The sequence below is a fragment of the Prunus avium genome, chromosome 8 (assembly GCF_965620075.1).
Source record: "Prunus avium chromosome 8, drPruAviu1.hap1.1, whole genome shotgun sequence".
NCBI lineage: Eukaryota > Viridiplantae > Streptophyta > Magnoliopsida > Rosales > Rosaceae > Prunus > Prunus avium.
In genome coordinates this window covers 34,033,684-34,059,779 of record NC_142291.1, presented here as the reverse complement: position 1 = coordinate 34,059,779, position 26,096 = coordinate 34,033,684, and the positions used below count along the sequence as shown (strand labels likewise).

General features: G+C 37.1%; 1 protein-coding gene, 1 long non-coding RNA gene and 1 pseudogene across 3 annotated transcripts; 2 read left to right on the top strand and 1 right to left on the bottom strand.

Moving 5' to 3' along the window:
- The first annotated feature begins 8,970 nt into the window (after window positions 1–8,970).
- Window positions 8,971–10,843, top strand: LOC148292614 (TMV resistance protein N-like; annotated as a pseudogene). Its single transcript, XR_015826228.1, has 2 exons — window positions 8,971–9,665; window positions 9,762–10,843. The product of XR_015826228.1 is annotated as a TMV resistance protein N-like (transcript).
- A 153-nt stretch (window positions 10,844–10,996) lies between these two features.
- On the top strand, window positions 10,997–13,332 carry LOC110744383 (disease resistance-like protein DSC1). The gene is made up of 3 exons (XM_088245261.1): window positions 10,997–11,259; window positions 11,358–12,488; window positions 12,654–13,332. Exons 1-3 carry the CDS (start codon window positions 11,038–11,040, stop codon window positions 13,158–13,160), a joined length of 1,860 nt encoding a protein of 619 aa, XP_088101387.1. The 5' UTR covers window positions 10,997–11,037; the 3' UTR covers window positions 13,161–13,332.
- Window positions 13,333–19,099: 5,767 nt separating this feature from the next.
- Window positions 19,100–21,374, bottom strand: LOC110748076 (uncharacterized). The gene is made up of 3 exons (XR_002525379.2): window positions 21,010–21,374; window positions 20,835–20,870; window positions 19,100–20,744 (listed from the first exon to the last, which is right to left on the bottom strand). It is a non-coding gene; the product is annotated as an uncharacterized LOC110748076 (long non-coding RNA).
- Between the last annotated feature and the right edge of the window lie 4,722 nt (window positions 21,375–26,096).

The window sequence follows — 26,096 nt, the reverse complement described above, 5'->3', positions numbered from 1 at the left end:
ACTAGAAAGAGAAACTAAGAGAATTTGAGGGAGAGAAGGGAAGGGAGCTCTAGAGAAGTGTTTGAGAGCTCCCCCCCCTTGGGGTGTGTTTACAAGCTTAGAGAACCTCCCTATTTATAGGCCTAAGGAAGTGAAAAATCTGAATTCAATATGGCTAATGCATACAACACTTGTTTTATAAAATCTGAAATGGTTGATGCACTTGTATTAGAATCTAAATTGGGTGATGCACTTGTATTAGAAAATCTTGAATTGGTTGATGCACTTCACCAATAGATCCCACCAGCAGCCCTAGCTCATCTTCATGTCACCATGACCAAGCTTCCAACCAGAAATGATAGCTCATACCTAGCTCACCATGACCAAGCATCCAACCAGCACATGCTGAGGTCAGCATGACCAGCAACTTCAAGGGCTTACAACTTGGGCTTCTCTTAATCAAATTAGGACTTTAAGCACTCGAAATTGAAGTTCAGAATGTCTTCTTTCCAGCCATATGTTATTTGGGCCAATCCAAGGTCGGAGGAAGAAGTTAAGGCCGAAACAAATTGCTAACTCATTTTCCGCGCTGATAAGATCCATCCTGAGCATGGTTCTGTGTTTGCTAGGTAACGGACTCCAGATTTATCCAATGGGGCTGAATTTTGGATATGTTATAGTACACACCAATTGGAACAACCTTCATGAAGAATGTGGCCTCATTCGAGCTATTTAGGTTGTTGAAACAAAGCTTGCAATATGACCTACGAAACTGGGCTGGCAGGGGACTGTAGCCAAAATTGAGTTTGTCTTTAAGCTCTTCATCCATTCATCCAAATTAGGCTTTAACATGCATGGATTACATCATTTCATATCCAAAGCCATCATTGTTACCTAAAGCTGAAAGATAAACACAAAAAGGATTAAAAGCACAAATTTAACTCAAAAACATAACCAAATCATAAGCTAGAAGGGTACAAAATGATATACAATTATGAACCGATCAAATACCCCCAAACCTAGATTTTGCTAGTCCTCGAGCAAAATAACACAAAACAAAGTTAAAAACAAAACAAGAAGTTAACTAGATCACTTTCGTAGGTAACTCGATTGCATTGAGCGTATGCAACAAGCCTTTAAACCTCTAGGCATCCCTAGTAGGAGGAGTTGTGTCTCCTGAGGGTTTAACAGAAACGATACCCACAAACGTTTGACTAACTCTACAAAACAAAGTGGTTAGAAAACTTATTAGATTTGTTAGTCTTTAAGCAAAATAAAAGAAACACAAAAACCAAAAACAAAAATAATTACAAAAACAAAACAAAAATAAAAATAAAAATAAATAAATAAAAACTCAAAACCATCATTCCGAACATTTTCTGAAGAGAAATGACTCATGCACATGACTCAAAAGTTTTAACAATAAAAACTCAATTTTAGACATTATTTACAAGGTGGCAAAGTTCAAAACACAATATGCTCAAAGTGTATAGTGTGATAGCCAAATGCAACAAATTCTCCAATCTTAGTTTCCACACAATTTCAAAAATCATACCAAACACAATGCAACTTCAAATCTCACCAAAGTTGTCCTCTCACAAATGAATCACTCAGAAGAGGGCTACAATGCAACACTCAGTTATAAACATGAGATTAGAGTTAAACCATAAAGGAGTTAACTCAAAATAGGAAGATGAAGAACTTGCATTAATATGATCTCAAGAAGGATGCCAAACACTTAAAAGTAAGAAAATGCATGCAATTCAACCATATGACATTTAAGATCAATTTAGGTCTTTATTATAGGTTGTAATGGGGCCAAGGGTGTAAGGTGAGTGAGAAATGAAAGGTATGGATAATACAAAGTCCAAGGAACTCAAAATGTAAGAGCATAAAATAATTGTTTACAAGACTTCGAATCAACACGATTAGATTTTTTTCTTTTACATGATCAAAACTCCTTATACCTTCATTTACAATGATTCAAACTCCTTTCCAAACACCAAATTATTTTGAAGGCCCAAAAATGAATTTTCAAACAACCGCCACTTAATCACAACTTTCTCTTTTCTTTCACCAATTGTGTGATTTTTTTTTTTTTTTTTTTGATGTAATATCCCTTCCCAAACTTAGCTTGAAAAACACATCCGAATTAGAGCTCATGAATTCCTTAGAAAGGTAAATATTTGTTTTTCGGGCTAAGGCGATGAAATATAATTGGTAAAATGAAAGAAAAGGTTTACATGTAGGCTCAAAATGGTAAACAATGGAAAATTATGCTTAAGCATGCATAAGGTTAGCTTGAAAGGCACAAACGATCCAAAGAAGGCCTTAATATCACTTCTTAAATGTCATGAAATCAAATTGCATAAGAATGAATGACTTTTAAGTGTTCAACCAAATCAATGAATAATGAGATCAAACAACAACTTTGATGACAAGAAAATATGAGTATGTGTATAACACTCATGAAATGAAGCACAAGGCTCAAAAGCTCACATTGTATGGTTATATAAGTCTAATTTGTGCTTGATACAATTCTTTGGGTCATGCAAATCCTTTAATTGGAGAATTATGAAACAAATGGCAAGTGCAAAGAAGGTTTCGAACATATCATGCTAAAACGATGCCAAATTAATTATATATATATATTTTTTTTTACAATAAAAATTTACAAGGAAAAAAATAATAATAATAGTAAATAAATAAAATTCAATTTTCATTTAAGTCATGGAAACATTTATCACAATCTCATCAAATGTGTTCGGAAAGTGAATAAAATCAAAAACAAAATAAAGTAAAAATAAAAACAAGCAAATAAAAAAAAATTAAATTAAATTAAGGAAAAACCAATTTTACATGCTAAACTCCAATACCCCCAAACCTAGAAATGAACATTGTCCTCAATGTTTAAAAATTAGCCACAAACAAAAACTTGTTGTGTGGATTTCAGCTGCACCAAAATGGATTCAGTTGCATCCTTAACTTGTGATACTCGCAAGTGCACGAACCGTTGGTAGTTTAGCGTATGTAAGTGCGAGGTCGATTCCACAGGGATTGGTGATTGAATGATCCAATTTAGTTTCCCTACACAAAACAGAAATTAAAAAGAAAGGAAATAAATAAAACAAGGAAGAAAGAAATAACTAACTCAAGCAAATAAGTTCCCAAGTTCAATTAGATTAATGGATTGGTTCTAGCTAAAGTATGATTAAGCCATGGTGTGTGGTCATAACCTTGTGTTCCTAATTCCCTAATTTGATCATTTGTTGTCTAACCTAAAATTAAGCATTAGGAACCCATTAAGCATAGAAGAACAATTTAAACAACCAAGCATGTATCTAATCCTTGTTGTCGAATGTCCATACATACTCTTCCTATTCATAGTTCAATTCGAATTAAAGCATGGTGTCTACTCTTAATTCAAACCAAGATAGCTAACATGCAAGCCTAAATGGTGATCAATCATTCAAACTAGCATATTAACTTATAAGCATAATGAATAAGAACAAAAACCATAATTGAAACTTGGAAACTAATCAAACTTGAAACTAAAGAAAAGAATTTACATAATGAAAAGTAAAGTGGAACTAAGAAAAACTTAAGGAGAATTTCAGCACAAAGATCTCATTATAACAATTGAAAACTAGAAAGAGAAACTAAGAGAATTTGAGGGAGAGAAGGGAAGGGAGCTCTAGAGAAGTGTTTGAGAGCTCCCCCCCTTGGGGTGTGTTTACAAGCTTAGAGAACTTCCCTATTTATAGGCCTAGGGGAAGTGAAAATCTGAATTCAATATGGCTAATGCATACAACACTTGTTTTATAAAATCTGAAATTGGGTGATGCACTTGTATTAGAAAATCTTGAATTGGTTGATGCACTTCACCAATAGATCCCACCAGCAGCCCTAGCTCATCTTCATGTCACCATGACCAAGCTTCCAACCAGAAATGATAGCTCATACCTAGCTCACCATGACCAAGCATCCAACCAGCACATGCTGAGGTCAGCATGACCAGCAACTTCAAGGGCTTACAACTTGGGCTTCTCTTAATCAAATTAGGACTTTAAGCACTCGAAATTGAAGTTCAGAATGTCTTCTTTCCAGCCATATGTTATTTGGGCCAATCCAAGGTTGGAGGAAGAAGTTAAGGCCGAAACAAAATGCTAACTCATTTTCCGCGCTGATAAGATCCATCCTGAGCATGGTTATGTGTTTGCTAGGTAACGGACTCCAGATTTATCCAATGGGGCTGAATTTTGGATATGTTATAGTACACACCAATTGGAACAACTTTCATGAAGAATGTGGCCTCATTCGAGCTATGTAGGTTGTTGAAACAAAGCTTGCAATATGACCTACGGAACTGGACTGGGAGGGGGCTGTAGCCAAAATGAGTTTGTCTTTAAGCTCTTCATCTATTCATCCAAATTAGGCCTTAACATGCTTGAATTGCATGAATTATGCTCTCTTGCTCTATTTGCCTACAAAACACACAAAGGGAGGCAAATAACTCAGAATTATAGGAAACTAAGCAAAAGAAGTAAGTAAATTGGGCATGTATATGTATGAAATTATGAGCTTAACACTGCTCCGTCTTTCTTGTGGGATCAGATTCAGTAATCATGGATGTCGTCTTGTGGAGTGCGACATCTTCCACAAACGCACGAATAATCTCAGACTCACCATCATTGGTAGGGTCTTTACTGACACAAGCCAAGGAATGTGCAGGGCCCAATAAAAGGTTAATATTGAAGGCCTCAAAATTAGTTTCAGTTTGCACGCCTAGAGCTTCCTCTACTCGTCCTTCAGCTCACCATCACTCCATTGGGAACCGTACCAGCGTGCTGTCCCCCATCCAAATGTAAGTGGTCAGCATTGTCGAGTCTGTTCGCGCTTGCAATCCCAACGGGTCGGAGAGAAACAGCCGACTGCCATGGAATCGGGTTCGGACGGTGACAAACATCTTCCACAGTCCTCCGCTTCCCCGGTAATTCCTTCTCTACCAACTGAGAAAATGGTGTGCTACGAGAGTGTTTTACAGGGAAGAGTGGAGAGGGCCCCCGAGTGGCTCTTGTTGCATTCCTAAAAGGACACAAATTAATGTGCAAACAACCAATTAAAAATACCCGCAAGTGCACGAATCTAATGAAGTATAGATTATGTAAGTACGGGGTCGATCCCACGAAGAACTTGTCGGTTTCCTATAAGTTCTAATTTGAGTACGTAAAGAACACTAATTTTACACAACACACAAACACAATACAAATTGGAAACTAAAAATGAAGTAAGGAAGATAAAAGAAATGAAACAACACAAGAAAACAAAGAAAAACACAAACAGCACTTTCTATCACCCGTTTATCACCATTTGGACAGATTCGTTTCTCTGTTTTTCAGTTTCGACCTCTGTCCAGTTTTTGACCTATAACTTTCCAACCGTTTATCCAAAATTCACGTTCTTTATACGGTTGGAATCAGCACAGAAAATTCAAGAACACAACGCGGACCAAAAGTCCAAAACAATTACGGAAACAAACAAAATTCAGTGACAAAGACACAAAACGTGTCAAACATGCAACTCACACACACATTGGGGGGGTTTTTTGATTTGGTTCAAGTGACCTATTTCTATTGCATGAAAGTAAATGGACTTTGAATTTAAATGTGAATGGCAGAGATGAATTATCAAAATGTGAAATTAAAATGTAACAAACACTAGGGTTTCGGAATCCACCCTAAACAATTCTACCCATGTTCATGGATACTCAAGTGATGAACTCTAAATGTATTGATGAAGATGTTCGCAATCAAGACCATGGGTCGTGGCTCAAGACGCATTGATTCTCTCTAATATACGTAAAGTGCATGGTTCGTGCTACAATACTTGTGCCCTCCTCATAACCGAACCTAGGTATGGTTCGTACTTCGATTCGATTGCAAGGAAAACCCATTAAGTTCAAAGAGAATATGAACATCACAAGAACCCTAATAGCATGGTGTTTACATTAGGTATTCAAGAAACCAATTCACATGGATGGTTCTTACTCCATCCATCTATTGCTTAGGAAAACATGAAGATACACATAATCCCAACAACCTCAAGAAGCATGCTTTCAAAGGTAATCAATCAAGGAAAACACACATCAAGGATAGATTAATTTGGTGAATTGGAATTCATCAATTGTTGTCAAGAAACCAATTCACATGATGCTCACTTAAACAAGTTCAATCATTTGTTGCTAATTAGAAATTGTGTTCTTGGTTATCTTACACAACTTCTCAACTTTAGCTACATGCATACAACCTAAGGTGATTAAGCAAAGGAAGCAAACACATATCATAAAATTTAATTAGTGAATGGGGTTCATCAACAACATCTAGAAATTCATACACTCAAGCATCAAAACAATAAGGTAATCATGTTTAGGGCTTCAACCTAAGCCCTAGCTATGGAGTTTAGTTGCTCATACTTATTCCAAATACAAACTCGAAATATAACTAGAAGGAGTTTACAGATTTGGAAATGATGAAAGCTTGAAGTCTTCAATGGTGGAAGTCTTCTCCTTTCTTCCTTGGCTGCACCTCCTTCTCCTTCCTTGCTCTTAGCTCCCCAAAAGCTGCTCTCAAGTTGTGTAGAATGTGGAATAGCCTGATTTCCCACGATCCAAAGGCTCCCAATATCAGATTGCAATTTTGACTTCTCCTCCCTCTCTCCTCCTTTCCAGCTTTTACCTTTTAATATAAAACTACCACCTTTGATAAAGCCTTAGCCCATTGTCCCCTTGCCATGATGGAGCTTTGACTTCACAAAGATGCCAAAAGCTCAGAAAATATCTATTTTACAAATGTAATTCCTTGTTACCAAGAGTTATGGTAACAAGAAGTTAAGATGACACAAGGGAGGTAAAAGCTGGCCAAATCCGGATTTCCAGAACTGTGGTAACATGATGGATTGGTTGGATAGGCAATACTTGTCCAATGGAGCTCAAATTTGGATATGTTGTAGTTAACATCCATTGGAACAAGTCTCATGAAGATCATGACCTCATCCGAGCACCAGAGCATGTTGATTCCAGGCCAAGAAGTTGACCTACGAAAATGAACAAAAACAGAATTTATAACTAATAATGCACTTTTAGCTCATTTTCATCCCAACCAAGGCAAAATCTAAGAAAACACAAAAAGGAAGTAAAAAGCTATAAAATGTCAAGAACTAACTCAAAATAGTGGGTGAATAACATGAAAAATCATGTGTAAAAATGAACCGAACAGCTCTCACCGCCAGCTCTGCTCCATACTTCATCCCTTCCTGAGCAACAACTGTGCCAAGAGTACGAACACATGGTTTACCCAAGAGATTTGCATGGCCAAGTCTGCCACAACGAAAGCAGAATCGCCGTAGTCCTTCATATTTCAGGTTGATCCAACTTCGCCCTTCGTTTGCTCTGGGTAACCAGAAACCAAGCTGAAGTGGTTTTGTCGAGTCAATCTCGATTCTCATCCGTAAAAAGCTCCTGGTTCCATTGGTGGCAGGGTCCTCAACTCCAATAACAGTGCCAATTCTCTCTCCTATCAGTCTTGCATTCCTCCCCGTCATCAAACCAAGGGGAATCCCATGTGCTTGTATCCAATAGGTTGCTTTGTTTGGGTGAATTTCTGCAAGTGTAGAGCTTTGTGGCCATGGCTGGATGGAGAAAATGTCGTCGTTGACATGCCAGGGACCTTTCTCAATAAGCTTCTTAGCCACCACAACAGATGCAGCAGTAATAACATATACATTGGGACTGGCCCATGCAATCTTGACATCGTCCGAGTGTACGATGTTGCGCCACTCGCGTTGGAGGGCATTCTTCACTCCACCGATCTGAGGTTCTTTCTCAGTGATGAGGAAGCCGGCAAGAGTAACACCACGCCTGTCTTTTGCCAAGCCCCGGTTGTTTTCAAGGTGAATGGTGAGCTGATCTGCAACTTCCACTTCATTCTTCATGGTCGGAGAGAGAGAGAAATTCACAGCAGCAAAGCTAACAAGCTCGAGCCATGGACATTCTGTTCAAAGCTCTCGAGGCCTTCATCGTTGGAAAGAAAACTCGTCTCATAGAAGCTTATCACTGCTGATTTGGTAGCCTTGGTAGTGGAACGCCGGCGGCCAAAAGCTGTCTCTGCAGAATTTGTAATCTTGCACTGCTTTTCTCTCTTCTCATGTGATTTTTTGGCAACCACACAGAATGGGGTTCCGTCGCTCAAAAGCGATTGTAAAAGTACTTACACGTGTACACGTTCCCAAATACGTTGTCCTTTCTTTTTTTCTTTTTTTTTATATAACTATTGTTTCTCTTTCTTTTGGCCTATAACTCTCTCCCTTTATTTCTTTAATTAGTTTTTCTGTCTCTCTCTTTCTCTCTCTCTCTCTTTCTTTTCTCTCATGCTGATTTAATCATTACCCATCAAAATGAACACAAAAAAGAGAGAAGAAAGTTAAGAAATCTGAGGGAGAGAACTGTCATTTGGGGGAAGACAGACATAGAGAAGAAGAAGTTTTGGTTTTTAAAGCTTGGGGTTTTTGTTTTTGTGTTACAGAAAGTTTGGGTTTTTACAACTCATCGATGAAGACAGACACAGAGAAGACGGAGACGGGGAAAAAGAAAATAAGAACTAGAATAAGCGGGAGGAGGAGAGGAGAGAGGGAGAGCGATGGAAAAAAAATAGAAAAAAGCGAGAGACGAAGGCAACCGAGAGAAGAAAGAGAACAATAATATAATAGAGAGAGGGAGGCAACCGAGAGAAGAAAGAGAAAAAATAATTTTAAAAAAAGAGAGGATGAGAACGTGATAGCATTCCTCTTTATATATTACTAAATAGTGGACGGTGGATTGACTAGAAGAAGTCCATCACTAGGAAATTTCCTTGCATTAGGATGCTTTATTTCTTGGTTTGAATGCACGAAAGTTCTTGGTCCCATCCATCATCTACAATATCATATTGTATTGAACCCATCCATCATCTACAGTATCATATTATCTTTCTTCTTCAAGTTTTCATCTCAAATATCAGATTTGCTTTTATTATATCCCCTGGTGCATTCAGAGAAACAGATATGGAATCCATTGACTTCTTTCAAGTTTTCATCATAATCGTCATACTCATCATCACTCTGTTCTACATCTACTTCAGATCATTAACATCTTCTTCTTCTGCTTCTGCTGCTGCTGCTGCTGCTGTTGATACTGATATGCCCCCTCTTCGAGAAAAGTATGATGTGTTTCTTAGTTTCAGAGGTGAGGACACACGCGATGCTTTTACCAGCCATCTTCACGCGGCTTTACTTCGGAACAAAATTGAGACCTACATGGATCGCAGACTGGAGAAAGGAGACGAAATTGGACCTGCCCTTCTAGAAGCAATCGAGAAATCGAAAATTGCACTGGTCATTTTCTCAAAAGACTATGCTTCTTCCACATGGTGTTTGAGAGAACTTGTGCATATACTTGGATGCAAGAAAAGATATGGACAAATTGTTATACCCATTTTTTATCGCATAGATCCATCACATGTACGAAAACAGCAAGGAACTTATGCACTTGAAGATCGTCCACTTAAGCGCAGTAGGGATGAGGTAGCCAACTGGAGGGCTGCTCTGGAGGAAGCAGCCAATATGTCTGGGTTTCCTTATTCAAGCAAAACAGGGTATACTAAATCTCGAACTTGTATCAATTTCTTTTTGTGATAATTTGATTCATATACTTACTATTGTTTGTCTTTCATAATGATATTTTCCAGGAGGACAGAGGCCGATTTTGTTGAGGAAGTTGTTCAAGATGTTTTGACCAAATTGAATCGCGAATCGTCAGGGGATTTAAAGGATCTAGTTGGAATTGAAGAGAAAATTGAGCAAATTGAGTCGTTGTTATGCTTGGATTCGCCAGGTGTTTGCTGTGTAGGTATTTGGGGCATGGGTGGTATTGGCAAGACCACCCTTGCTGATGCTGTATTTCACAGGCAGTCCTCTAGATTTGAAGTTTGTTGTTTTCTTGCAAATGTCAGGGAGAAATCAGAAAAAACGGATGGACTACATCAGTTGCGAAATAAACTTGTTGGTGAGATATTAAAGCAAAGAGATGTAAATATCGACACTCCGTCTATACCACCTCATATTCAAGATAGGCTCAGGCGTACAAAGGCGCTCATTGTTCTTGATGATGTGAATGCTCGAGAACAACTAGAAGTTCTTGTTGGTGATGATGATCGGTTTTGCCAAGGAAGTCGAATCATTATAACTGCTAGAGATAAAGGCCTATTGGAGCAAAAAGTTGACCATGAAAAGATATACAATGTTGAGGGATTAGGTTCTAATGAGGCTCTTGGGCTCTTTCATTCGCAAGCTTTTGGAAATAAGTCTCCGACAACAGATTACACTGAGTTGTCAAGAGAGGTGGTAGATTATATTAATGGCATTCCATTAGCTCTTAAAGTTATGGGGTCCTCATTCCGTCGTTGCAAGAGCAAACAAGAATGGGAAGTTCAATGGAAAAAAGTGAAACGAGTTCCAATCGGAGAAATCCAGAAAGTGTTGAGTGTGAGTTACGATGGATTAGATGACAATGAGAAGGAGATATTTCTTGATATAGCATGTTTTTATAAAGGCGATTTGAGGAAAGATGTAGAAAGAATGTTAGATTGTTGTGATTTCTTTGGGGAAGCGGGAATCAATGATCTTATTGATAGGTCTCTCATATCAATTTCAAAAGAAAGATGGTCAGAAGGACAAATAGAGATGCATGATTTGGTGCAAGAAATGGGTAGGGCAATTGCTCGAGAACAGCACAGTAGGTTGTTCAATTATGAGGATGTCTGTCGAGTATTGACAAATAACGAGGTACATAGTAATATTCACATTTACAATAAACAAGTCAAATTATTCCTACAAATGTAATTTTGTATATTATATTTATATTTATATTTTGCTCTTGATTAGCAGAGAGATGGACATGTTCAAGCCATATACCTAGACGCCTTTGAGATTGAAAGGCTACACTTGGAACATGTAAACTTCGAAAAGATGTATCAACTGAGATTGCTACGTGCAAGGCTCTCTAATTATAGTGCAGGTATCCGTAATTGTCCGTATAATTTTTGTCTTGATCTTCCCAATTCTCTTAAATATCTTAGCTGGGACGCATATCCTTTGAAATCTTTGCCATCAAAATTTTCTGCTCTAAATCTTGTTGGCCTTGATTTGTCGTCCGGCCAAGTTGTGGGGCAATTTTGGAATGAAGACCAGGTATGTTATATATGCTTATTTTAGTTCTTGTATAACATGTGGCCTAGAAAGTAATAATCTGCAAGCTAAGTTATTAATTCTTTTTTAATTTTTTACAGAGTCCTGTGAACTTAAAATGGATCAATCTTGCTGAATGTAGACATCTAATTGAAGTTCCAAATCTCTCCCAGAGTCGAAAAATTGAGCATATAGATCTCCGTGGATGTACAAGTTTGGTTGAAATTCCTTCGTATTTTCAACATCTTGACAAGCTTACTCATCTTGACCTTCAGCGGTGCAGCAATATCAAAATTCTTCCCGAGATGCCATGCAATCTTGAGGTTTTAATATTATCTATGTCAGGAATAGAGGAATTGCCTTCATCAACTTGGTCTCACGAAAAAATATCTCACTTAGATATTACATGGTGTAAATTTAAAAGTCTTCCGAGCAACACTTGTAAGCTGAAACTCTCGGGTTGTTTTAGTCCAAGGGGCTGCGCATCTCTTTGCAAGTTTAGTGAGCTTCCCGAGAATACAACTACAATTGATATGACCCATTGCAAAAACCTTAAGAATCTCCCAGCGAGCATTTGGAAATTGAAATCTCTGGAGAGCATTGATCTCAGTAATTGCTCCAAATTTCAACACTTGTCAGAAATCTCGAAGGCTATGGAACATCTGGAGTTTCTAAATTTATCACATACAGCGGTTAAAGAGCTACACCCATCAATTGAAAATCTAGTTGCGCTTCGAAAATTAGATCTCCGCGGCTGCATGAACCTTGAGGTTGTCTCTGATTACCTCTTTCGCTTAACCTCATTACAAGAGTTAAATATGGGTTTGACCAAAATTAAGAGCTTACCTGCAAGCATCAAACAAGCTGCTCAGCTGTCTCACCTGTACCTAAGCAATTGCTGGAGCCTTGAATCTTTACCAGAGCTCCCACCATTGCTGCAACATCTTGAAGCAGATGGTTGCACGTCACTGAAGACAGTGTCAAGTTCAAGCATTGCAATCACACAAGGTTGGGAAGAATATATATTTTCTCGAGGGCTTCATGAGAAACATATATTTTCTAATTGCCCAGAGTTGGATGACAATGCACGAAGCAACATAATGGCTGATGCACAGCTCAGAATTATGCGAATGGCAATTGCATCGTCAAAGTTTAAAGAAGACAAAATTGAAGAAGCATATGATTCAGATGATTCCGATTATCCAACAAATTATGCATATCCATTAGATAAGGTCTCTCTTTCTTTCTTTCTTTCTCTCTCTCTCTCTCTCTACCTCACACACGCACACACACACTGTCTGTATAACTCACTGTCTGTATAACTCACTTCTCTTGAAGCAGTTGTTTTTTTTTTTCACGAGTTTAATAATTATGATATGTCCATATCCATGGTACAGGAATTTTTGGGCGAGGGATCTTTGGTTGCCATTAGATGTTGGGGCTATGAAATTCCAAAATGGTTCAGCCATCAAAGTGAGGGATGTTCAATAAAGATTGAGTTTCCTCGTGATTGGTTTAGCACAGATTTCTTGGGTTTCGCTCTATCTCTTGTTGTTGCTACTGCAATGCAAGTGAAGATTGGATGCAAGTACAACTTCAAAACTAGTAATGGTGAAAGCCATGAAGTCAACCATCTTTTGGATTATCCGATCGTTTTTCTCTTCGCAGGCAGAGATCAACATGAGGTGTTTGTGTGGTGGTATAATAATGTCTTTGAAGAAGTTGTAAAGGGAGCTGAAAGCCCCACTGCGTTTTACAAACTTGTTACTGAGGTCAATGTTGACTTCACCGTACTGCATGTTGGCTATTCGAAGTTGGAGGTGAAAAAGTGTGGGATATGTCTGTTGTATGGCAAAGATGCCGAGATGATAAAGCAGAGGGCTTTGAATGCCCAAGATTTCTAAATTCAAAATTTCATTTTATTTGAGCTTTTGCAAGACTTGTGGTTGAGGACCTTTCCATCGCCAAGCTAGCTTTTTGGCTGAGGATGCTGTTTAGTTTGTCACGCCCCATGTAAGCCATGTAATATTCTTCATTGAATTCAAGTATTAAATTTTACATCAAGTGAATTTCTGCTTCAAGTTGGAATGGCTTCATTCTTAATCATAAGCAGAGGGCTTTGTCGATAAGCGGTTATGAATGTTTATCCTTAAATTCAATTTATTTTTATTTATTTATTATTTTATGGTTTTGAGGTGCAATATCATTTTTATTTGAGGTGTTTGCAAGACTTGTGGCTGAGGATGCCCAAGGTGCTTTTGAGTTGCAAGATAAGCTCATGTCATCCTCATCCTCCTTTTATGCTTTTTCTGGCTGTCATGACCTTGGTTTTTTAAAATAAGAGCGGCAAAAATTAAAGCGTTCCCAGCGGACATGAGAAGAGCTGTGATACGCCGTTGTTTCGGAGTCAGACTCTCGCATTTTGATTTTTACAGAGAGAGAAGCGATTGGGACAATAGATGTGGATCCCAATGATGCCACGTCCTTTCTTCACTATCAGGGTTTGGACCCAGTCGGGTCCCATAAACAAGGTTCCTGTCAATCCTCCCTACTTGGAGCACAGCGCCCAGCCCAATAAGCCATACTGTGCTCCCTCCCATATACCAAAAGAATTTAACAAAGCAATTACAAATAATTTTTTTTAAAAAAAAAATCAAACACAAATGGACTTCATTCATAATCGGATAAATATGATACAATCAGCCAGAATTACTGAAAAAAAATAAAAAGCAGTGCAACTGTTTGGTCTCGTTAAAACCTTACTTTAAAAAACTCCCCAAGGAGGAAAATTCAATCAAGAAAAAAATACCATTGCACGTAATCAAACTAGAACAGCACCTAATCTTCCCTATCGTGCTCAAGCGTAGGCCACAGCCAAAAAGGTGCAGCAACATCCCAGCACGACCCCACACGCTTCTTCAGCCCAAATTGTGCCAGCAGTCCCCAAACTATCAAGACCAGGCGGACCAAGGCATGCAAAAAATTTGATTCTGTTGACTAATATCCAACTGATCGCACTTATATGACATGAACTCGACCAAACTTTTTCCTTTCTCTTAGTCCTTTTGTTTTTGGATAATACTTTTACTCACTACGATGAGTAATGAACATCATCATCATATTAAATAAAGTTAAATGAATGTAATTTAAATTAATCTACATAGTACATAAATCTAAAAAATTAAATTCATAACTTAGGAAATTAGCGGGTGCAACAGCACGATAAAAATTTTGGTCATTTTGAGGTCAATCCCCTAAAATACCTATATAACCTATTTATTAAACCAGTCATGTTTAGAAAACTTGAAATTTCTGCCCACATACTCAAATTTTATCTCCACACTCTCGTATCATAATTTGAAAAGGACAACATCTGCTAGCTCAAGGTATCTTAGAACAACTTAAAGAGGAGTATAATTGTCATAATAGTTTATGTTATTCGGGTGAAGAGATCAAATTTTATGGATGTGAAATAAAAGCTCACTAAGCTAATGGATAGATAAATGGAATGGAGCGAATTGTGATCCATTGCTGGTACACAGTGCTTTGTTGTGCCCAATTTTCCAACTTGAACTCTATTGCTAGGACCTCCTTTTGATTGTTAACATCATCAAAGCAATATTGTGTGTAATTTCTCAAAGGCTCAACTTAAAAGTGTTATAAGTGACATCTAGATTTTTGGTAGGATCATGTTGTGGAACAAAATGGCAACATATATTGACATTTGTGATTTGATGCTACTAATTTATGATGACAAAGTTTTGGTGGGTTTAAAAGTTCAGTGCTCAATCATACTCTTTGAAAGAAGGGAAGGGCATATTAACCAGAACAAGTCCAGCTCATCACTTCATGTTTCCTCCACATGACCGACATATTGGAAATGTTAATGTCAATAGTCACATAAATGTATCATACCCTCACTACTAGAAAAACAGCCATTACCCACTGATTATCTAGATACAAATACATAAAAGTAGTTTTTGATTTATTTTTGGAAACTAATTCTCCCATTGTGCCTATTAATGATATTTGGGATAGATTTTGGTGTGTAATAGAAATAAAGTGATTTTCATTTTTTTCCCTTCATATTTGGGCCTTTTATCAGTCCCAATTTGTCAAACAAGCTCGGCTCCACTCACAAATCAGCCAAGCTTTGGCTGGCTTCCCTTTTTTTGTTTTGCAAACTGGCTTCCTTCCTCTTCACTCAGCTGCCTTGGCGTTTTGCCTTCAATTGGATACTGACTTCTTTTTCTAGTCTCTTCCATTTATAAACTCTTTTCCTACAGAAACTAATGTTTAACCGTGAAACAACATATTAGAACTTTAAAAAACCTTATTGGCTGCATAAGTACTATTTCCAGCTGATTTCAAAATACGAAATTTCAAATAGGCGGGAGAATGTCTCTATAAAACCCAAGAACCTTTAGTTTGATATGAACATGCATGAACCAGCTCCTCTACAAGATATTTTTTTCTTCTTGTTGGTCGGTCTTTATGAAAGATCTATGTTTCAATTTCTTTCTAGTTCTACACAAGGTGTTTTAAAAAGTGGGTGACATTCTTTGCATGCAAAAATACTATACTTTACCTACATTCCAGATGGTTTGATTGTTCTTTCTATAAATTCTTCAATGTTTTTTTCTTTGTCTGAGGAGGGGGGGTGATGTTAGATGATGATGGATGGAATTGGGGTCATGACATTGAATCTTTTTGGCTATTTTCTTCCAAAATCTCTTCTTTTTCTTTGGGTTATCCCATCTTTCTCTCTATATATCTATCCCCTGTCTTGCACAATGAAAGAAAACATATGCTTTTTCTTTTGTAGGGAAAGACAAGACTAGATGAGGATCAAGCATCAAATATAGAATGACTTGGATATGTTTTTGTTGTCGACTTTTGAAACTGTTCATTGGACTATTCTCTTGAGTAGGCTAGATGAGAAGACCATCAATCTACAAAATAAAATGGTTGGAACAGAGCAGATGAGAACCAGCTCCTCCAGCCTCCACAATAGAACGTGCCAGAGTTTTCCAGTTGATCAAACCTTGAGGAATTAAATATAGTACAATAAGTTAACCAGCCCCACAAATTGTATTTCACAATTACAGATTATTAAATAAAAATCAATATTCAAAGTGCATATTAATTTCAAGTTTTCAAAGTAATGGGACTGATGGCATACTGATATGAGATGATGCATATTGATCTGTATTGGTTCATCAGTACACAATTGCATACTGATATATCATGATGCGTCTCTGATAAGGTAGACAACATTTCAAATAAAAATCGAAATTGATGGCTTTAAGTGTATTACATAAATGATAGGGTGTTATTAAATGGGTACTCATACAATGGGGACTGATATTGAACCAACATGAACTGATATATTTTTGCGTTTCTAAGGGAGAAGATACTAAAACTCAGATCTGTCTTATTTGAAGAGTACACAATTGCAAACTGATATGTCATGATTAGTGCCTAATATAATAGACACCATTCCAAATATCAGATCCCAAGCTTGAAGCCATTGAACATGGCTTAGCTTAACTCAAAGGGCTTGTATCTTAAAAGGTATTTATTTAATGGAAAATAGGAAAGGACTGACTCAATAAATGGTACCCAAAAAACAATAGCAACCCCAAACTAGGATACTGATTTAAAAATAGTGGCTGCATAGTCTCTATTAGTTAATGGAGACAATTTATTGTCTCAAAACTTAACTTAGGGGACAAATTTGGATCAGTACATAGTGTGTGTTTTTTTAGTAGTGCCTACAACAACAACATGATCATCATCTTCTTCTTTTTCTTTTTTTTTTGGTCAAGGAGCTATATTCATTAATAGTGGGAAACATTACAATTTGAGAAAACTCAATTCAAAAGGCAGCCCAACACCAACAAATAAAGGCCCAAAGATACAAAACCAAATAATTAACATAAGCCCATAAACTATTAAACAAAGAAACCCTAGATCTAGAACACATGAGCAGCCGCACAGAGCATTCCAACAGCACCACCAGAGCAGATCCACCACCACCAAGGAGAAGTAACCGATACCAGGGGGTATCAAAGAGGCCGACGGAAGATAGGGGTGAGCAAGCCACCCGCGCGGAAGCGCTCCCATAATCCAAGAGTCAAGTGCAGTATGCACTTTAATCGCAGCCACGGACCACCACACACTACCGAGGAAGAACAACGGGAGCGGCGGACATGTGCTAGGTGTATGCGTACGACCGCAAACTCTTGTTTTATTTTTTTTTATTTTCAATACAAGTAATATACGAGGAAGGGAAAATTGAGCTTTGGAATGATTGCCTTTGCCTTCAGAGGCCACAACCTTATACTTGAGATCCAGGTATGTTCATTAATCTCACAATTTCATATAGTTGTTTAATTAATTATCAAACCCTTTCTCTTCCTTAATAAAAGAAAATTATTTTAGAACTTGACTCTCTATTTTTTTAAATGAGAAATAGGATTTGTCGATGATAATTTGATCTAGTGGCATATAGTTCCGAGTTCAAATTGAATAAAAGTCGTATATAAAAAAATTGAGAGAGTGAAGACAAAATATTGAAGTTCATAGCATCTTATTCCTTTGATTCAATTTATTAGAAAATTAGCATATATTGGCCTTAATGTCAAACAAGTGGATATTTTAAAATTCTTTTCGTCCAAATCTTGTTAATTAGTGTTACCCATGTGAACGAATTATTTTAATTGTGGTGCCTACAAATTAGGTCTTCGTCTGCATGACAGATGAAACTTCAACAATTGTGTTGAATATAGTTTTTAAGCAAATCAAATCGAGTGCGCCAAAATTATTTAAAAATAAAAATAAAATAGTTGTCTTTTCTGATGATCATATATGATATGTTGACTTTGACCAAATGATGTTGAAGCTGCAACTACAATAGAAAGCAACTTCAATACAAAGCTGCTGATTAATTTTGTATTATTTCCACTAATTGAGGTTTTCCCTTCATTAGAGCAACTCCAGCGGCATGACCAAGCCTCGGGCCGGGGGAAAAAAATGAGAAAATCTGTTTCGAGCGAGGAGCCCAAGCCAGGGCACAAGGTGGGACCCAGCAACATGGGCTGGCCCGAGCTCCAACTCTCGTTTTGGCACTGACGTCAGCGCTATAGTGCCGCTACAGTGCTCACGTGCTATAGTACTGCTACAGTCTATGCGCTACAGTGCCGCTAAAGTCCACGTGTCGCGCTCTGGGCTCTCCGATCAGATTTTTTTCTCCAATCCAACGGCAGCCAATTTTTGTGCAATAAAAAAATGAAAAAAATTATTGATTTTTTTTTTCTATAAATACCAAAATTTTATTCGATTGAGATATAAATTTTATAATAAATATTGACACGTACGAACCCAAAAATCTTATCCGAAAATATTATCCAAATTAATTATTTAGGTAAACAAATTTGTGAAAAAAACAAAAAAATGAATAGTAATTGCCCTTTGCCATGGCAACGGGTGGAAACACACAATACTATTTGCAAGGGCAACTACTATTCATGTGAATAGTGGCTGCCCTAGCTCCCCCCTTGCCATGGCAATGGGCAAATGTGTGGAGTTGCTCTTACAGGCCACAATGCCGTCCAGTGAAACACATCCATCACGTGTGCCTATGTGGAGGGGTGTCCAAATTTCCTACACATTGGGCATGCGGTCAAAAGGTATACCATATCCTAAACCAAAGTTATATTGTCAGATTATTAATTCGGACTATTATTTGAATGTTTGAACGTAGTCTGAATTAATATTTTGATAATATATAATATTTAAGATATCTTATAAAAGAACAACAACATTTTTTTTGTTGACAAATACAACAACATGATCATCTTGTTGCGTTAGGTGGAAGGTAGGATTAATTTATAATTTTTTAGACTATCATTTGTATATAAAAAAAATTAATTCAGTGCACTACTAAAAAAAGGACTAAAAGAGACTGAGGGTAATCAGTCCCTTTTACATTCTTTGGGACTGAAAACAGTGCCTAATGTAATAATAGGCACTGACTTATAATAGTGTCTTTTATAAGGGTCCTCTATTGCTAATATGGCACGTATTGCAAATCTCCATGACTTATTTTCCCAATGGGTCCCACATTCTGTCCAACCAATACGCATACATGCATTCCTGTGCCTAATAGAATTAAAAGGTATAGAATGCTTATCAGCTATGTTGCACGGACACTCCAAAATGCTGGAGTGTTGGAGTGTCGGACACGCCGACACGCCCCCGACACGCCTTGGACACGGTCAACGGTTGGGACACGGTCAAGACACGGCAGGAACCAGTTTGAAAATTTTAAAATAAAAGTTGGGGTCTAAACGTGATTTTTGAAACTTTGATGGACTAATTTGAAATAGTTTTTAAAAAAGGAGCTAAAAGTGGAAAAATACTTTTTAAAACCTAAATCTCACCTTTTCTGCTACCAAACTTTCATTTCCTTCGTCACCGCTCTTCTCGTCCCCTTCTCCTGGTTTTGCACAAGGTAAGTCTCTTTGCAATTTTTTTTCTCTATTTTCAATTGCATTTATTTATGTTCTCTATTTTCTTTTCTTATCTCCTTCCACTCCACAGCAGTAGAAGAGTTGGACTTGGTGGTGAGGTGACAATTCTTTCTTTTGTTTTTTTAAGAGAAACACAACAAATAATAAAAAGAAATCGTGGCCAAACTCGGGTTAGGCTTTACAACTTTTTTATTTTGTTTCTCTGTTTTGATGTGTTTTTTTGTGTGGGTATCTTTGTATGATTGTATATGTATTTATTTTTTTATTTTTAATAAAAGTCTTGTTACTTAGTTGTTGAGTACATTTGAATTTGGTTTATTAATTGGGTATTAGACATAATGAATATGAACCATGCTGAATTTTTTTTTAGGGAAAGATGAATGTGAATCACTTAGAGGGCGTGTTGTTTTCTAATAACAACAACAATGAAGATATAGATGCTTGAAGAAGATTGAGAGTTATATTATTTATGTTTTATTTTTGTGGTGTATTAATTATTATGTATGGATGATGAACATGAGTTATTTGTTTTGTTTTATGGAATTATGTGATATTGAAGTATTGAGAATAAATTATTATTTTAATTGCCGTGTCCTAGCCGTACCTGTGTCCTAATTTTTTGAGATTTTCCGCGTCGCCGTGTCGCGTTCCTGTGTCCCCGTACCCTTGTACGTTCAACATAGCTTATCAGTCCCTGAAAACATAAACCTTTTTTTTAAAAATATCTGATTGTCTCATAGCCATTTTGTTGTTTTAATATGTTTTTTCTTGGGTCAAAGTTGTTTCAATATGTTTAAACATCGGTTCTTTAAAACATTCATCGGTTTTCTTTTTCCCGTTCGGTTTGTCAAGCTGAGAGAACCTCCTCCCCAAGAAGAATTTTTTCCGACCATGGATTATGGAGATACACTGGAAGAGCCTTTGCATGTTGAACTGAAGGAGAGAGCTCATCTTCTTGAAAAGCAGTAAATATCTAGATTTAGGACTAAAAATTGACCATTTCAAAAAAAGAAAATTAGTGTTGAAAAAGGAGTAGAAATTCACCTCTGCCTCTGAGAGCATTAAGCCTATTAACCGCATCTGCACTACCATAAACATAAACACACAAATAAATCCTCAAAATTCAGAAACACAAATATCCACTAAAAAAAACAAAAAAATTTATGATTTTCACAGAGAGTGAATTCATTGATGAACAAGAGAAATTTCATTAAATTACCTTTCAAACAGATTCAAAATGCCATCAACAACAGCAAGAACTTGTCCCATACGTTTTATTTCTACAACCAATCAAACAAAAACCATGAGTCGCTAAGCAAAACTCATTCAAATGAAAGATTTGTAAGAGACATAACACAGATCTAGCCCAAACTAGACAATGGGTTAGATTTACAAACACAATACCAAGAATTAAATTTAAAACTAGACCAAGAAATCCAGACACAACACAATACCAAGAAAAAGACGAGAATTAGAAGAAAAAAATAATAGACAAAAGGGGTGCGTATAGATTTGAAGCAGAGAAAAAGAGAAGTTTCAAAAAAGTTGTTAAGAAAATATAAGAGAGAGAGAGAGAGAGAGAGAGAGAGAGAGTAAAACGAGAGTGTGGTTAAGAAAATAATAATTGAAGAGAGAGAGAGAGAGTAAGCAGAGAGGGGTAGGAATCTTGGGATGAGAAAAAGGAGGAAAGCCATTTTGGTATACGTATAATTTCACTTAGTTGGTATAATGAGTCTTTTATTTATATATTTTTAAAATTTTAATTAAGTTTTTGTGTTGATTCAGGCCCACTACTGGAAATGGTGGAGAACTTAGTCACTGATTAATTTGTCAGTGCCTTATTTTCTAATATATATCTGACATGAAAGTATTATATATAATTTCTTTAGTATTGAAGGTACGGATTTCCGAGTTTTTAAAATTATTAGTCATGAAAAATTATTGAATCAGTCACTTTTATCATTTTATAGAGACTATTTCTATTATCAGTCCCTAATTGCATTCTTTAGAGACTGTTTTTATTTTAGTCTCCAATAAAAGGGTACCTGTTGAGCGTTTTTCTAGTAGTGGTGATTTTAGGTTTATGTGGTGTGTGGAGCAATTTAAGTGAAACATGTTTTGAGAGGAGCAGATGCAAGGGAGCAATAAGAGCTTAAGTGCAAAGTGTGCGAGAGAAGTGTGAGAGAGTTCACAAGTGCATCAAAGTGTGAAAGAAAAAGATTGTGAGGGTAATGTTTTAAGGGGGTTTCATTGGTAAATCAAAGTTGTAATCTATCCACATTAGTGAAATTTCTCAGGGTGATCACTAAACAAGATGACAATTTTGTAAATAATGGAACTAACATAATTACTTTAATGTGACGTGGTTGTTACATTTAATCCATATGTCCAGTTTTTTTTTAAATTTAATTTTTTATTCAAGAGATATTTTAATAAAATCTAATCTAAATACTTGGATAGGGATTTGAATTATGCTGATGAGTGAGGAACACATCAGTTTTAGCCAATTGGACTAAGCTCATGTCTATCAATGCATCCAATTTTTAAACTTTCCTTTTATCTATATACGTTGAAGACTACCACTGAAGTTCTATTTATGATGAAGACTTTTATTTCTAACTACCATTGAAGTTCTATTTATGTTTTTTTCAGGTCAAATTATTTACGTTTTTCAACCATAAGTTTTTCAAAGGGCCATAGTATCAAAAGATTTGTGTAAACTCAGACACCCAATGAATATTTGTGTATAGCAATTGGAAATGTGTAATCTCACAATTTCAATTGTATAGTTGTTTAATTAATTATCAAACCCTTTCTCTTCCTTCATAACAGAAACTCTCTGTTTTTTTAAATGAGAAGCAGGATTTGTCGATGATAATTTGGTCTAGTGACATATAATTCCAAGTTCAAATTGAATAAAAGTTATATAAATAAAAAATTGAGAGAGTGAAGACAAAATATTGAAGTTCATAGCATCTTATTCCCCTAATTCAATTTATTAGAAAATCAGCATAGATTGGCCTTAATGTCAAACAAGTGAATATTTTTAAATTCTTCTCGTCCAAATTTTGTTAATTAGTGTTACCCATGTGAACGAATTATTTTAATTGTGGTGCCTACAAATTAGGTCTTCGTCTGTCATGAAACTCCAACTTGTGTTGAATATAGTTCTTAAGCAAATCAAATCGAGTGCGCCAAATTATTAAAAAAATAAAATATTTGTCTTTACTGATGATCATATATGATATATTGACTTTGACCAAATGATGTTGAGGCTGCAACTACAATAGAAAGCAACTTCAATACAAAGCTTCTGACTAATTTTGTATATTTTCCACTAATTGAGGTTTTCCCTTCATTATCATTACAGGCCACAATGCCGTCCAGTGAAACACATCCATCACGCGTGCCTATGTGGACGGGTGTCCAAATTTTCCTACACATTTGGGCATACGGTCAAAAGGTATACCAATTCGGACTATTAATTGAATGTTTGTAGTCTAAATTAACATTTTGATAATATATAATATGTTAGATATATGATAAAAGAACATTTAATTATGACAACACTAATATATTTTCTCATTCGCAAATACCGGCACAAGGAGGCATGTTTCCTCCACATGACCGACACATATATATTGGAAATTTCAACGCTAATAGTCACATATAAATGCATCATACCCTAGAACAACAACATTTTTGTTGTTGACAAACACAACAACGTGATCATCTTGTTGCGTTAGGTGGAAGGTAGGATTAATTTATAATTTTTTAGACTATCATTTGTATAAACTGTTCACCCGTTCTGATTTACTTCCTGAGATGACAGGGCAAAGTTCCCCATTAATTCAAAGACCATGTTTTGGTTAGCGAATTGACTTTCTTTATGTGTTGAGCGTGCCACTGTTAGCAATTTTTCAACCCTAACAGACTTATGGTAAAAATAACTTGCGCCCCAAGCTACTAACTTTGACCAAACGATTGTGAATTTGGGTGAGGAATATCTCCCAAGTAAGTTCTTTTCTATGCCTTAGACTGGTAAGGACTTTTACAATTTATCTCAGTGCGAAAACCGGTAGTTCTGGCCAGAATGAAAGATGACATATTGAACCGATTTCAGGCAGAACTCCCTTTTACAAGACTCAAAATGGGAAAAAAAACTGACTATACAAGGACAAGAAGAGGGCTGCGCTTCCATTTCTGTCTGGATAGTTGCCTCTGTTCTGGGCTGGACTGGGTACGCCTGTGCTGGACTGGACTTTTAACAACTTCAAATGCTAGGCTTCAGCTGCAAATCGATACCAAAGCTTGAGTTTGGCAGAGCTTTAATCTGTTTCGAACCCTGGAAGGTTTTTTAGATGGGCAGAACTGGGACTTCTCCAGTCTGAAAGGGGTAGAAGTGGCTGGACTCGAGCTGGAAATGAGCTGTAATACCTGTGCTGCTTAGTCAGGGCTCTTCACAAATTTGTTGAGTTTTTCATTTTTGAGAAAACTCGAAACTCTGCTTAGCTTGGCTTTTACTGAACCAAATTTGTAACGAGAGAAATCTCGTTATTGTTGATTAGTGAACTGGGATTCAAACTAGAGGTAGTGATTTAGACTTGTCTTTGCTGGGAGAAGACAAGATGATTCTGCAAGCTTGTTGGCAAGCTTTTGAATATTTCAGGCTCGAAGTCTGTTGGGACTTATTTGGGATTTTTGTGATCAAGTGATCATTTGAGTGTTTGTCTTTTGACTGAGTTTTGGTTGGTTGGTTGATTGATTGTGTTTTGCTCTGTTCACCCTCTCCTATATATATAGGAAGTGTTCCTCCGAGAATGGGCGGCAAGTAATCAAAAGATCTTTTTAATTTTAAAATGAAATAAACAGGGGTTCTATCCATTTTCTGGCGAGTAAGCACTCAACGATTAGTTCCTGAGGTGACTACTTCTGTATTTTTGATGGAGTGCCCTGCCTGTTCTTCCATTCCACCTGCTTCTGCAAAAGGTCTGGAGTCTTGGAGATGGCTGGCTCTCAGCTTTTGGACAGTTTCATGTTTCCCGCTTATCTCTCTTTTTATAAAAACAGAGTCTGCTTATCCTCGAAAATGGTATTCCTCCAAAATATCAGAATATCTTTTAGATAAACTAAGCAGGTTCTAATCTTCTGGTAGCAAGCTACTTTAGATTTTTTCTTCTTTTATAGCTGCTCCTGTTCTATTTCCAGTTTTCAGCCGAAATTATTGACTCCTCCAAGTCAGGGATCACGTGGGACTGTTCCGTTTTGAAGGCCAGCTTGAGTCTAATTTGCTTTTGAGCCTAACTTTGGATTTCTTCGAGGCCCAAGTTTTTTCTGATTCCTATTGTTCACAAGCCCTTTAATGTTTTGGGCCGTGATTTTGGCCTGTCCACTCATTTAATAGGCTGGGTCGTGCTGATGGGCTTGAGGTCGTCTGATACAAGCGGCCTAGGAGATGGTGTGGGCTTTTGTTTTTGGCGTGCTAAATTTGGGCCCAAACAATGCCCCCATTAAATCTGAACCGTTTATCAACCGGTTTTCAGATTTAATGTTTTCGGCTATTAATTTGTGCGCTCCAGTTTAAAACGTCCCCTGTCTGCCACGTCCACCTACCTAGACTTCGTGGGAAACCGGTCAGTTACTAGCTGGTCACTAGCTCGTCACTATTAGCTTTCAGCTGGCGTCTTGTCTTCCCTTTCCCACGATTTTGAGTCCTTTAAAAGAAATTTGAAATTTCCAGTTCCTGTTCATCTCAAAACCTAGCTTTCTCAGGGTTCAATTTTCTCGGTTTTTGTCAGAATCCTTTCCCTTTGCTACGTTCAATCCCTAAACCCTTTTTCGTTCCTAGCCTGTAAACCCAGAAAATGTCTTCTCCAAGGACTCGTGCCCACAGTGCTTCCTCCTCGGTTCCTCCAGACTACATCACTGGGAGTGGAATCGATGCTCACGCCATGGAAGTTCGAAGCAGACTTCATCCTTTTGTTCAGAAAAAATTGGACGAAAACGTCCTTCACTTGTTTGACAGTACTCTGACTATGGGACCTCGCTGGTTTGGTCCTGTCCCAGCTGAGATGGCAGAGTTAGTTAAGAAGGATGCCGAAGCACCTCTGTGTTACCAAGGGAACTCTGCTCTATCCTCTTATTCTTGGGTCAGTAAGAATTTAAGCCGTTCATTTCCGTCCAGTGAAGTAAGGAATAGTCCTGTGAAGTGGGCGGACTGGATTGACAAACTTCTTCCCAAGTTTGGAGCTCACTGGAGGAGGGCAGGAATTTATGATGCGATTCTTCTGTCTAAGCAATCCATCA

Coding starts and splice junctions, on each gene's coding strand:
- LOC110744383 (XM_088245261.1), top strand. CDS start 11,038: ATGTATCAACTGAGATTGCTACGTGCAAGGCTCTCTAATTATAGTGCA. Junction 11,260..11,357: donor AATTTTGGAATGAAGACCAG/GTATGTTATATA, acceptor AATTTTTTACAG/AGTCCTGTGAACTTAAAATG. Junction 12,489..12,653: donor ATGCATATCCATTAGATAAG/GTCTCTCTTTCT, acceptor TCCATGGTACAG/GAATTTTTGGGCGAGGGATC.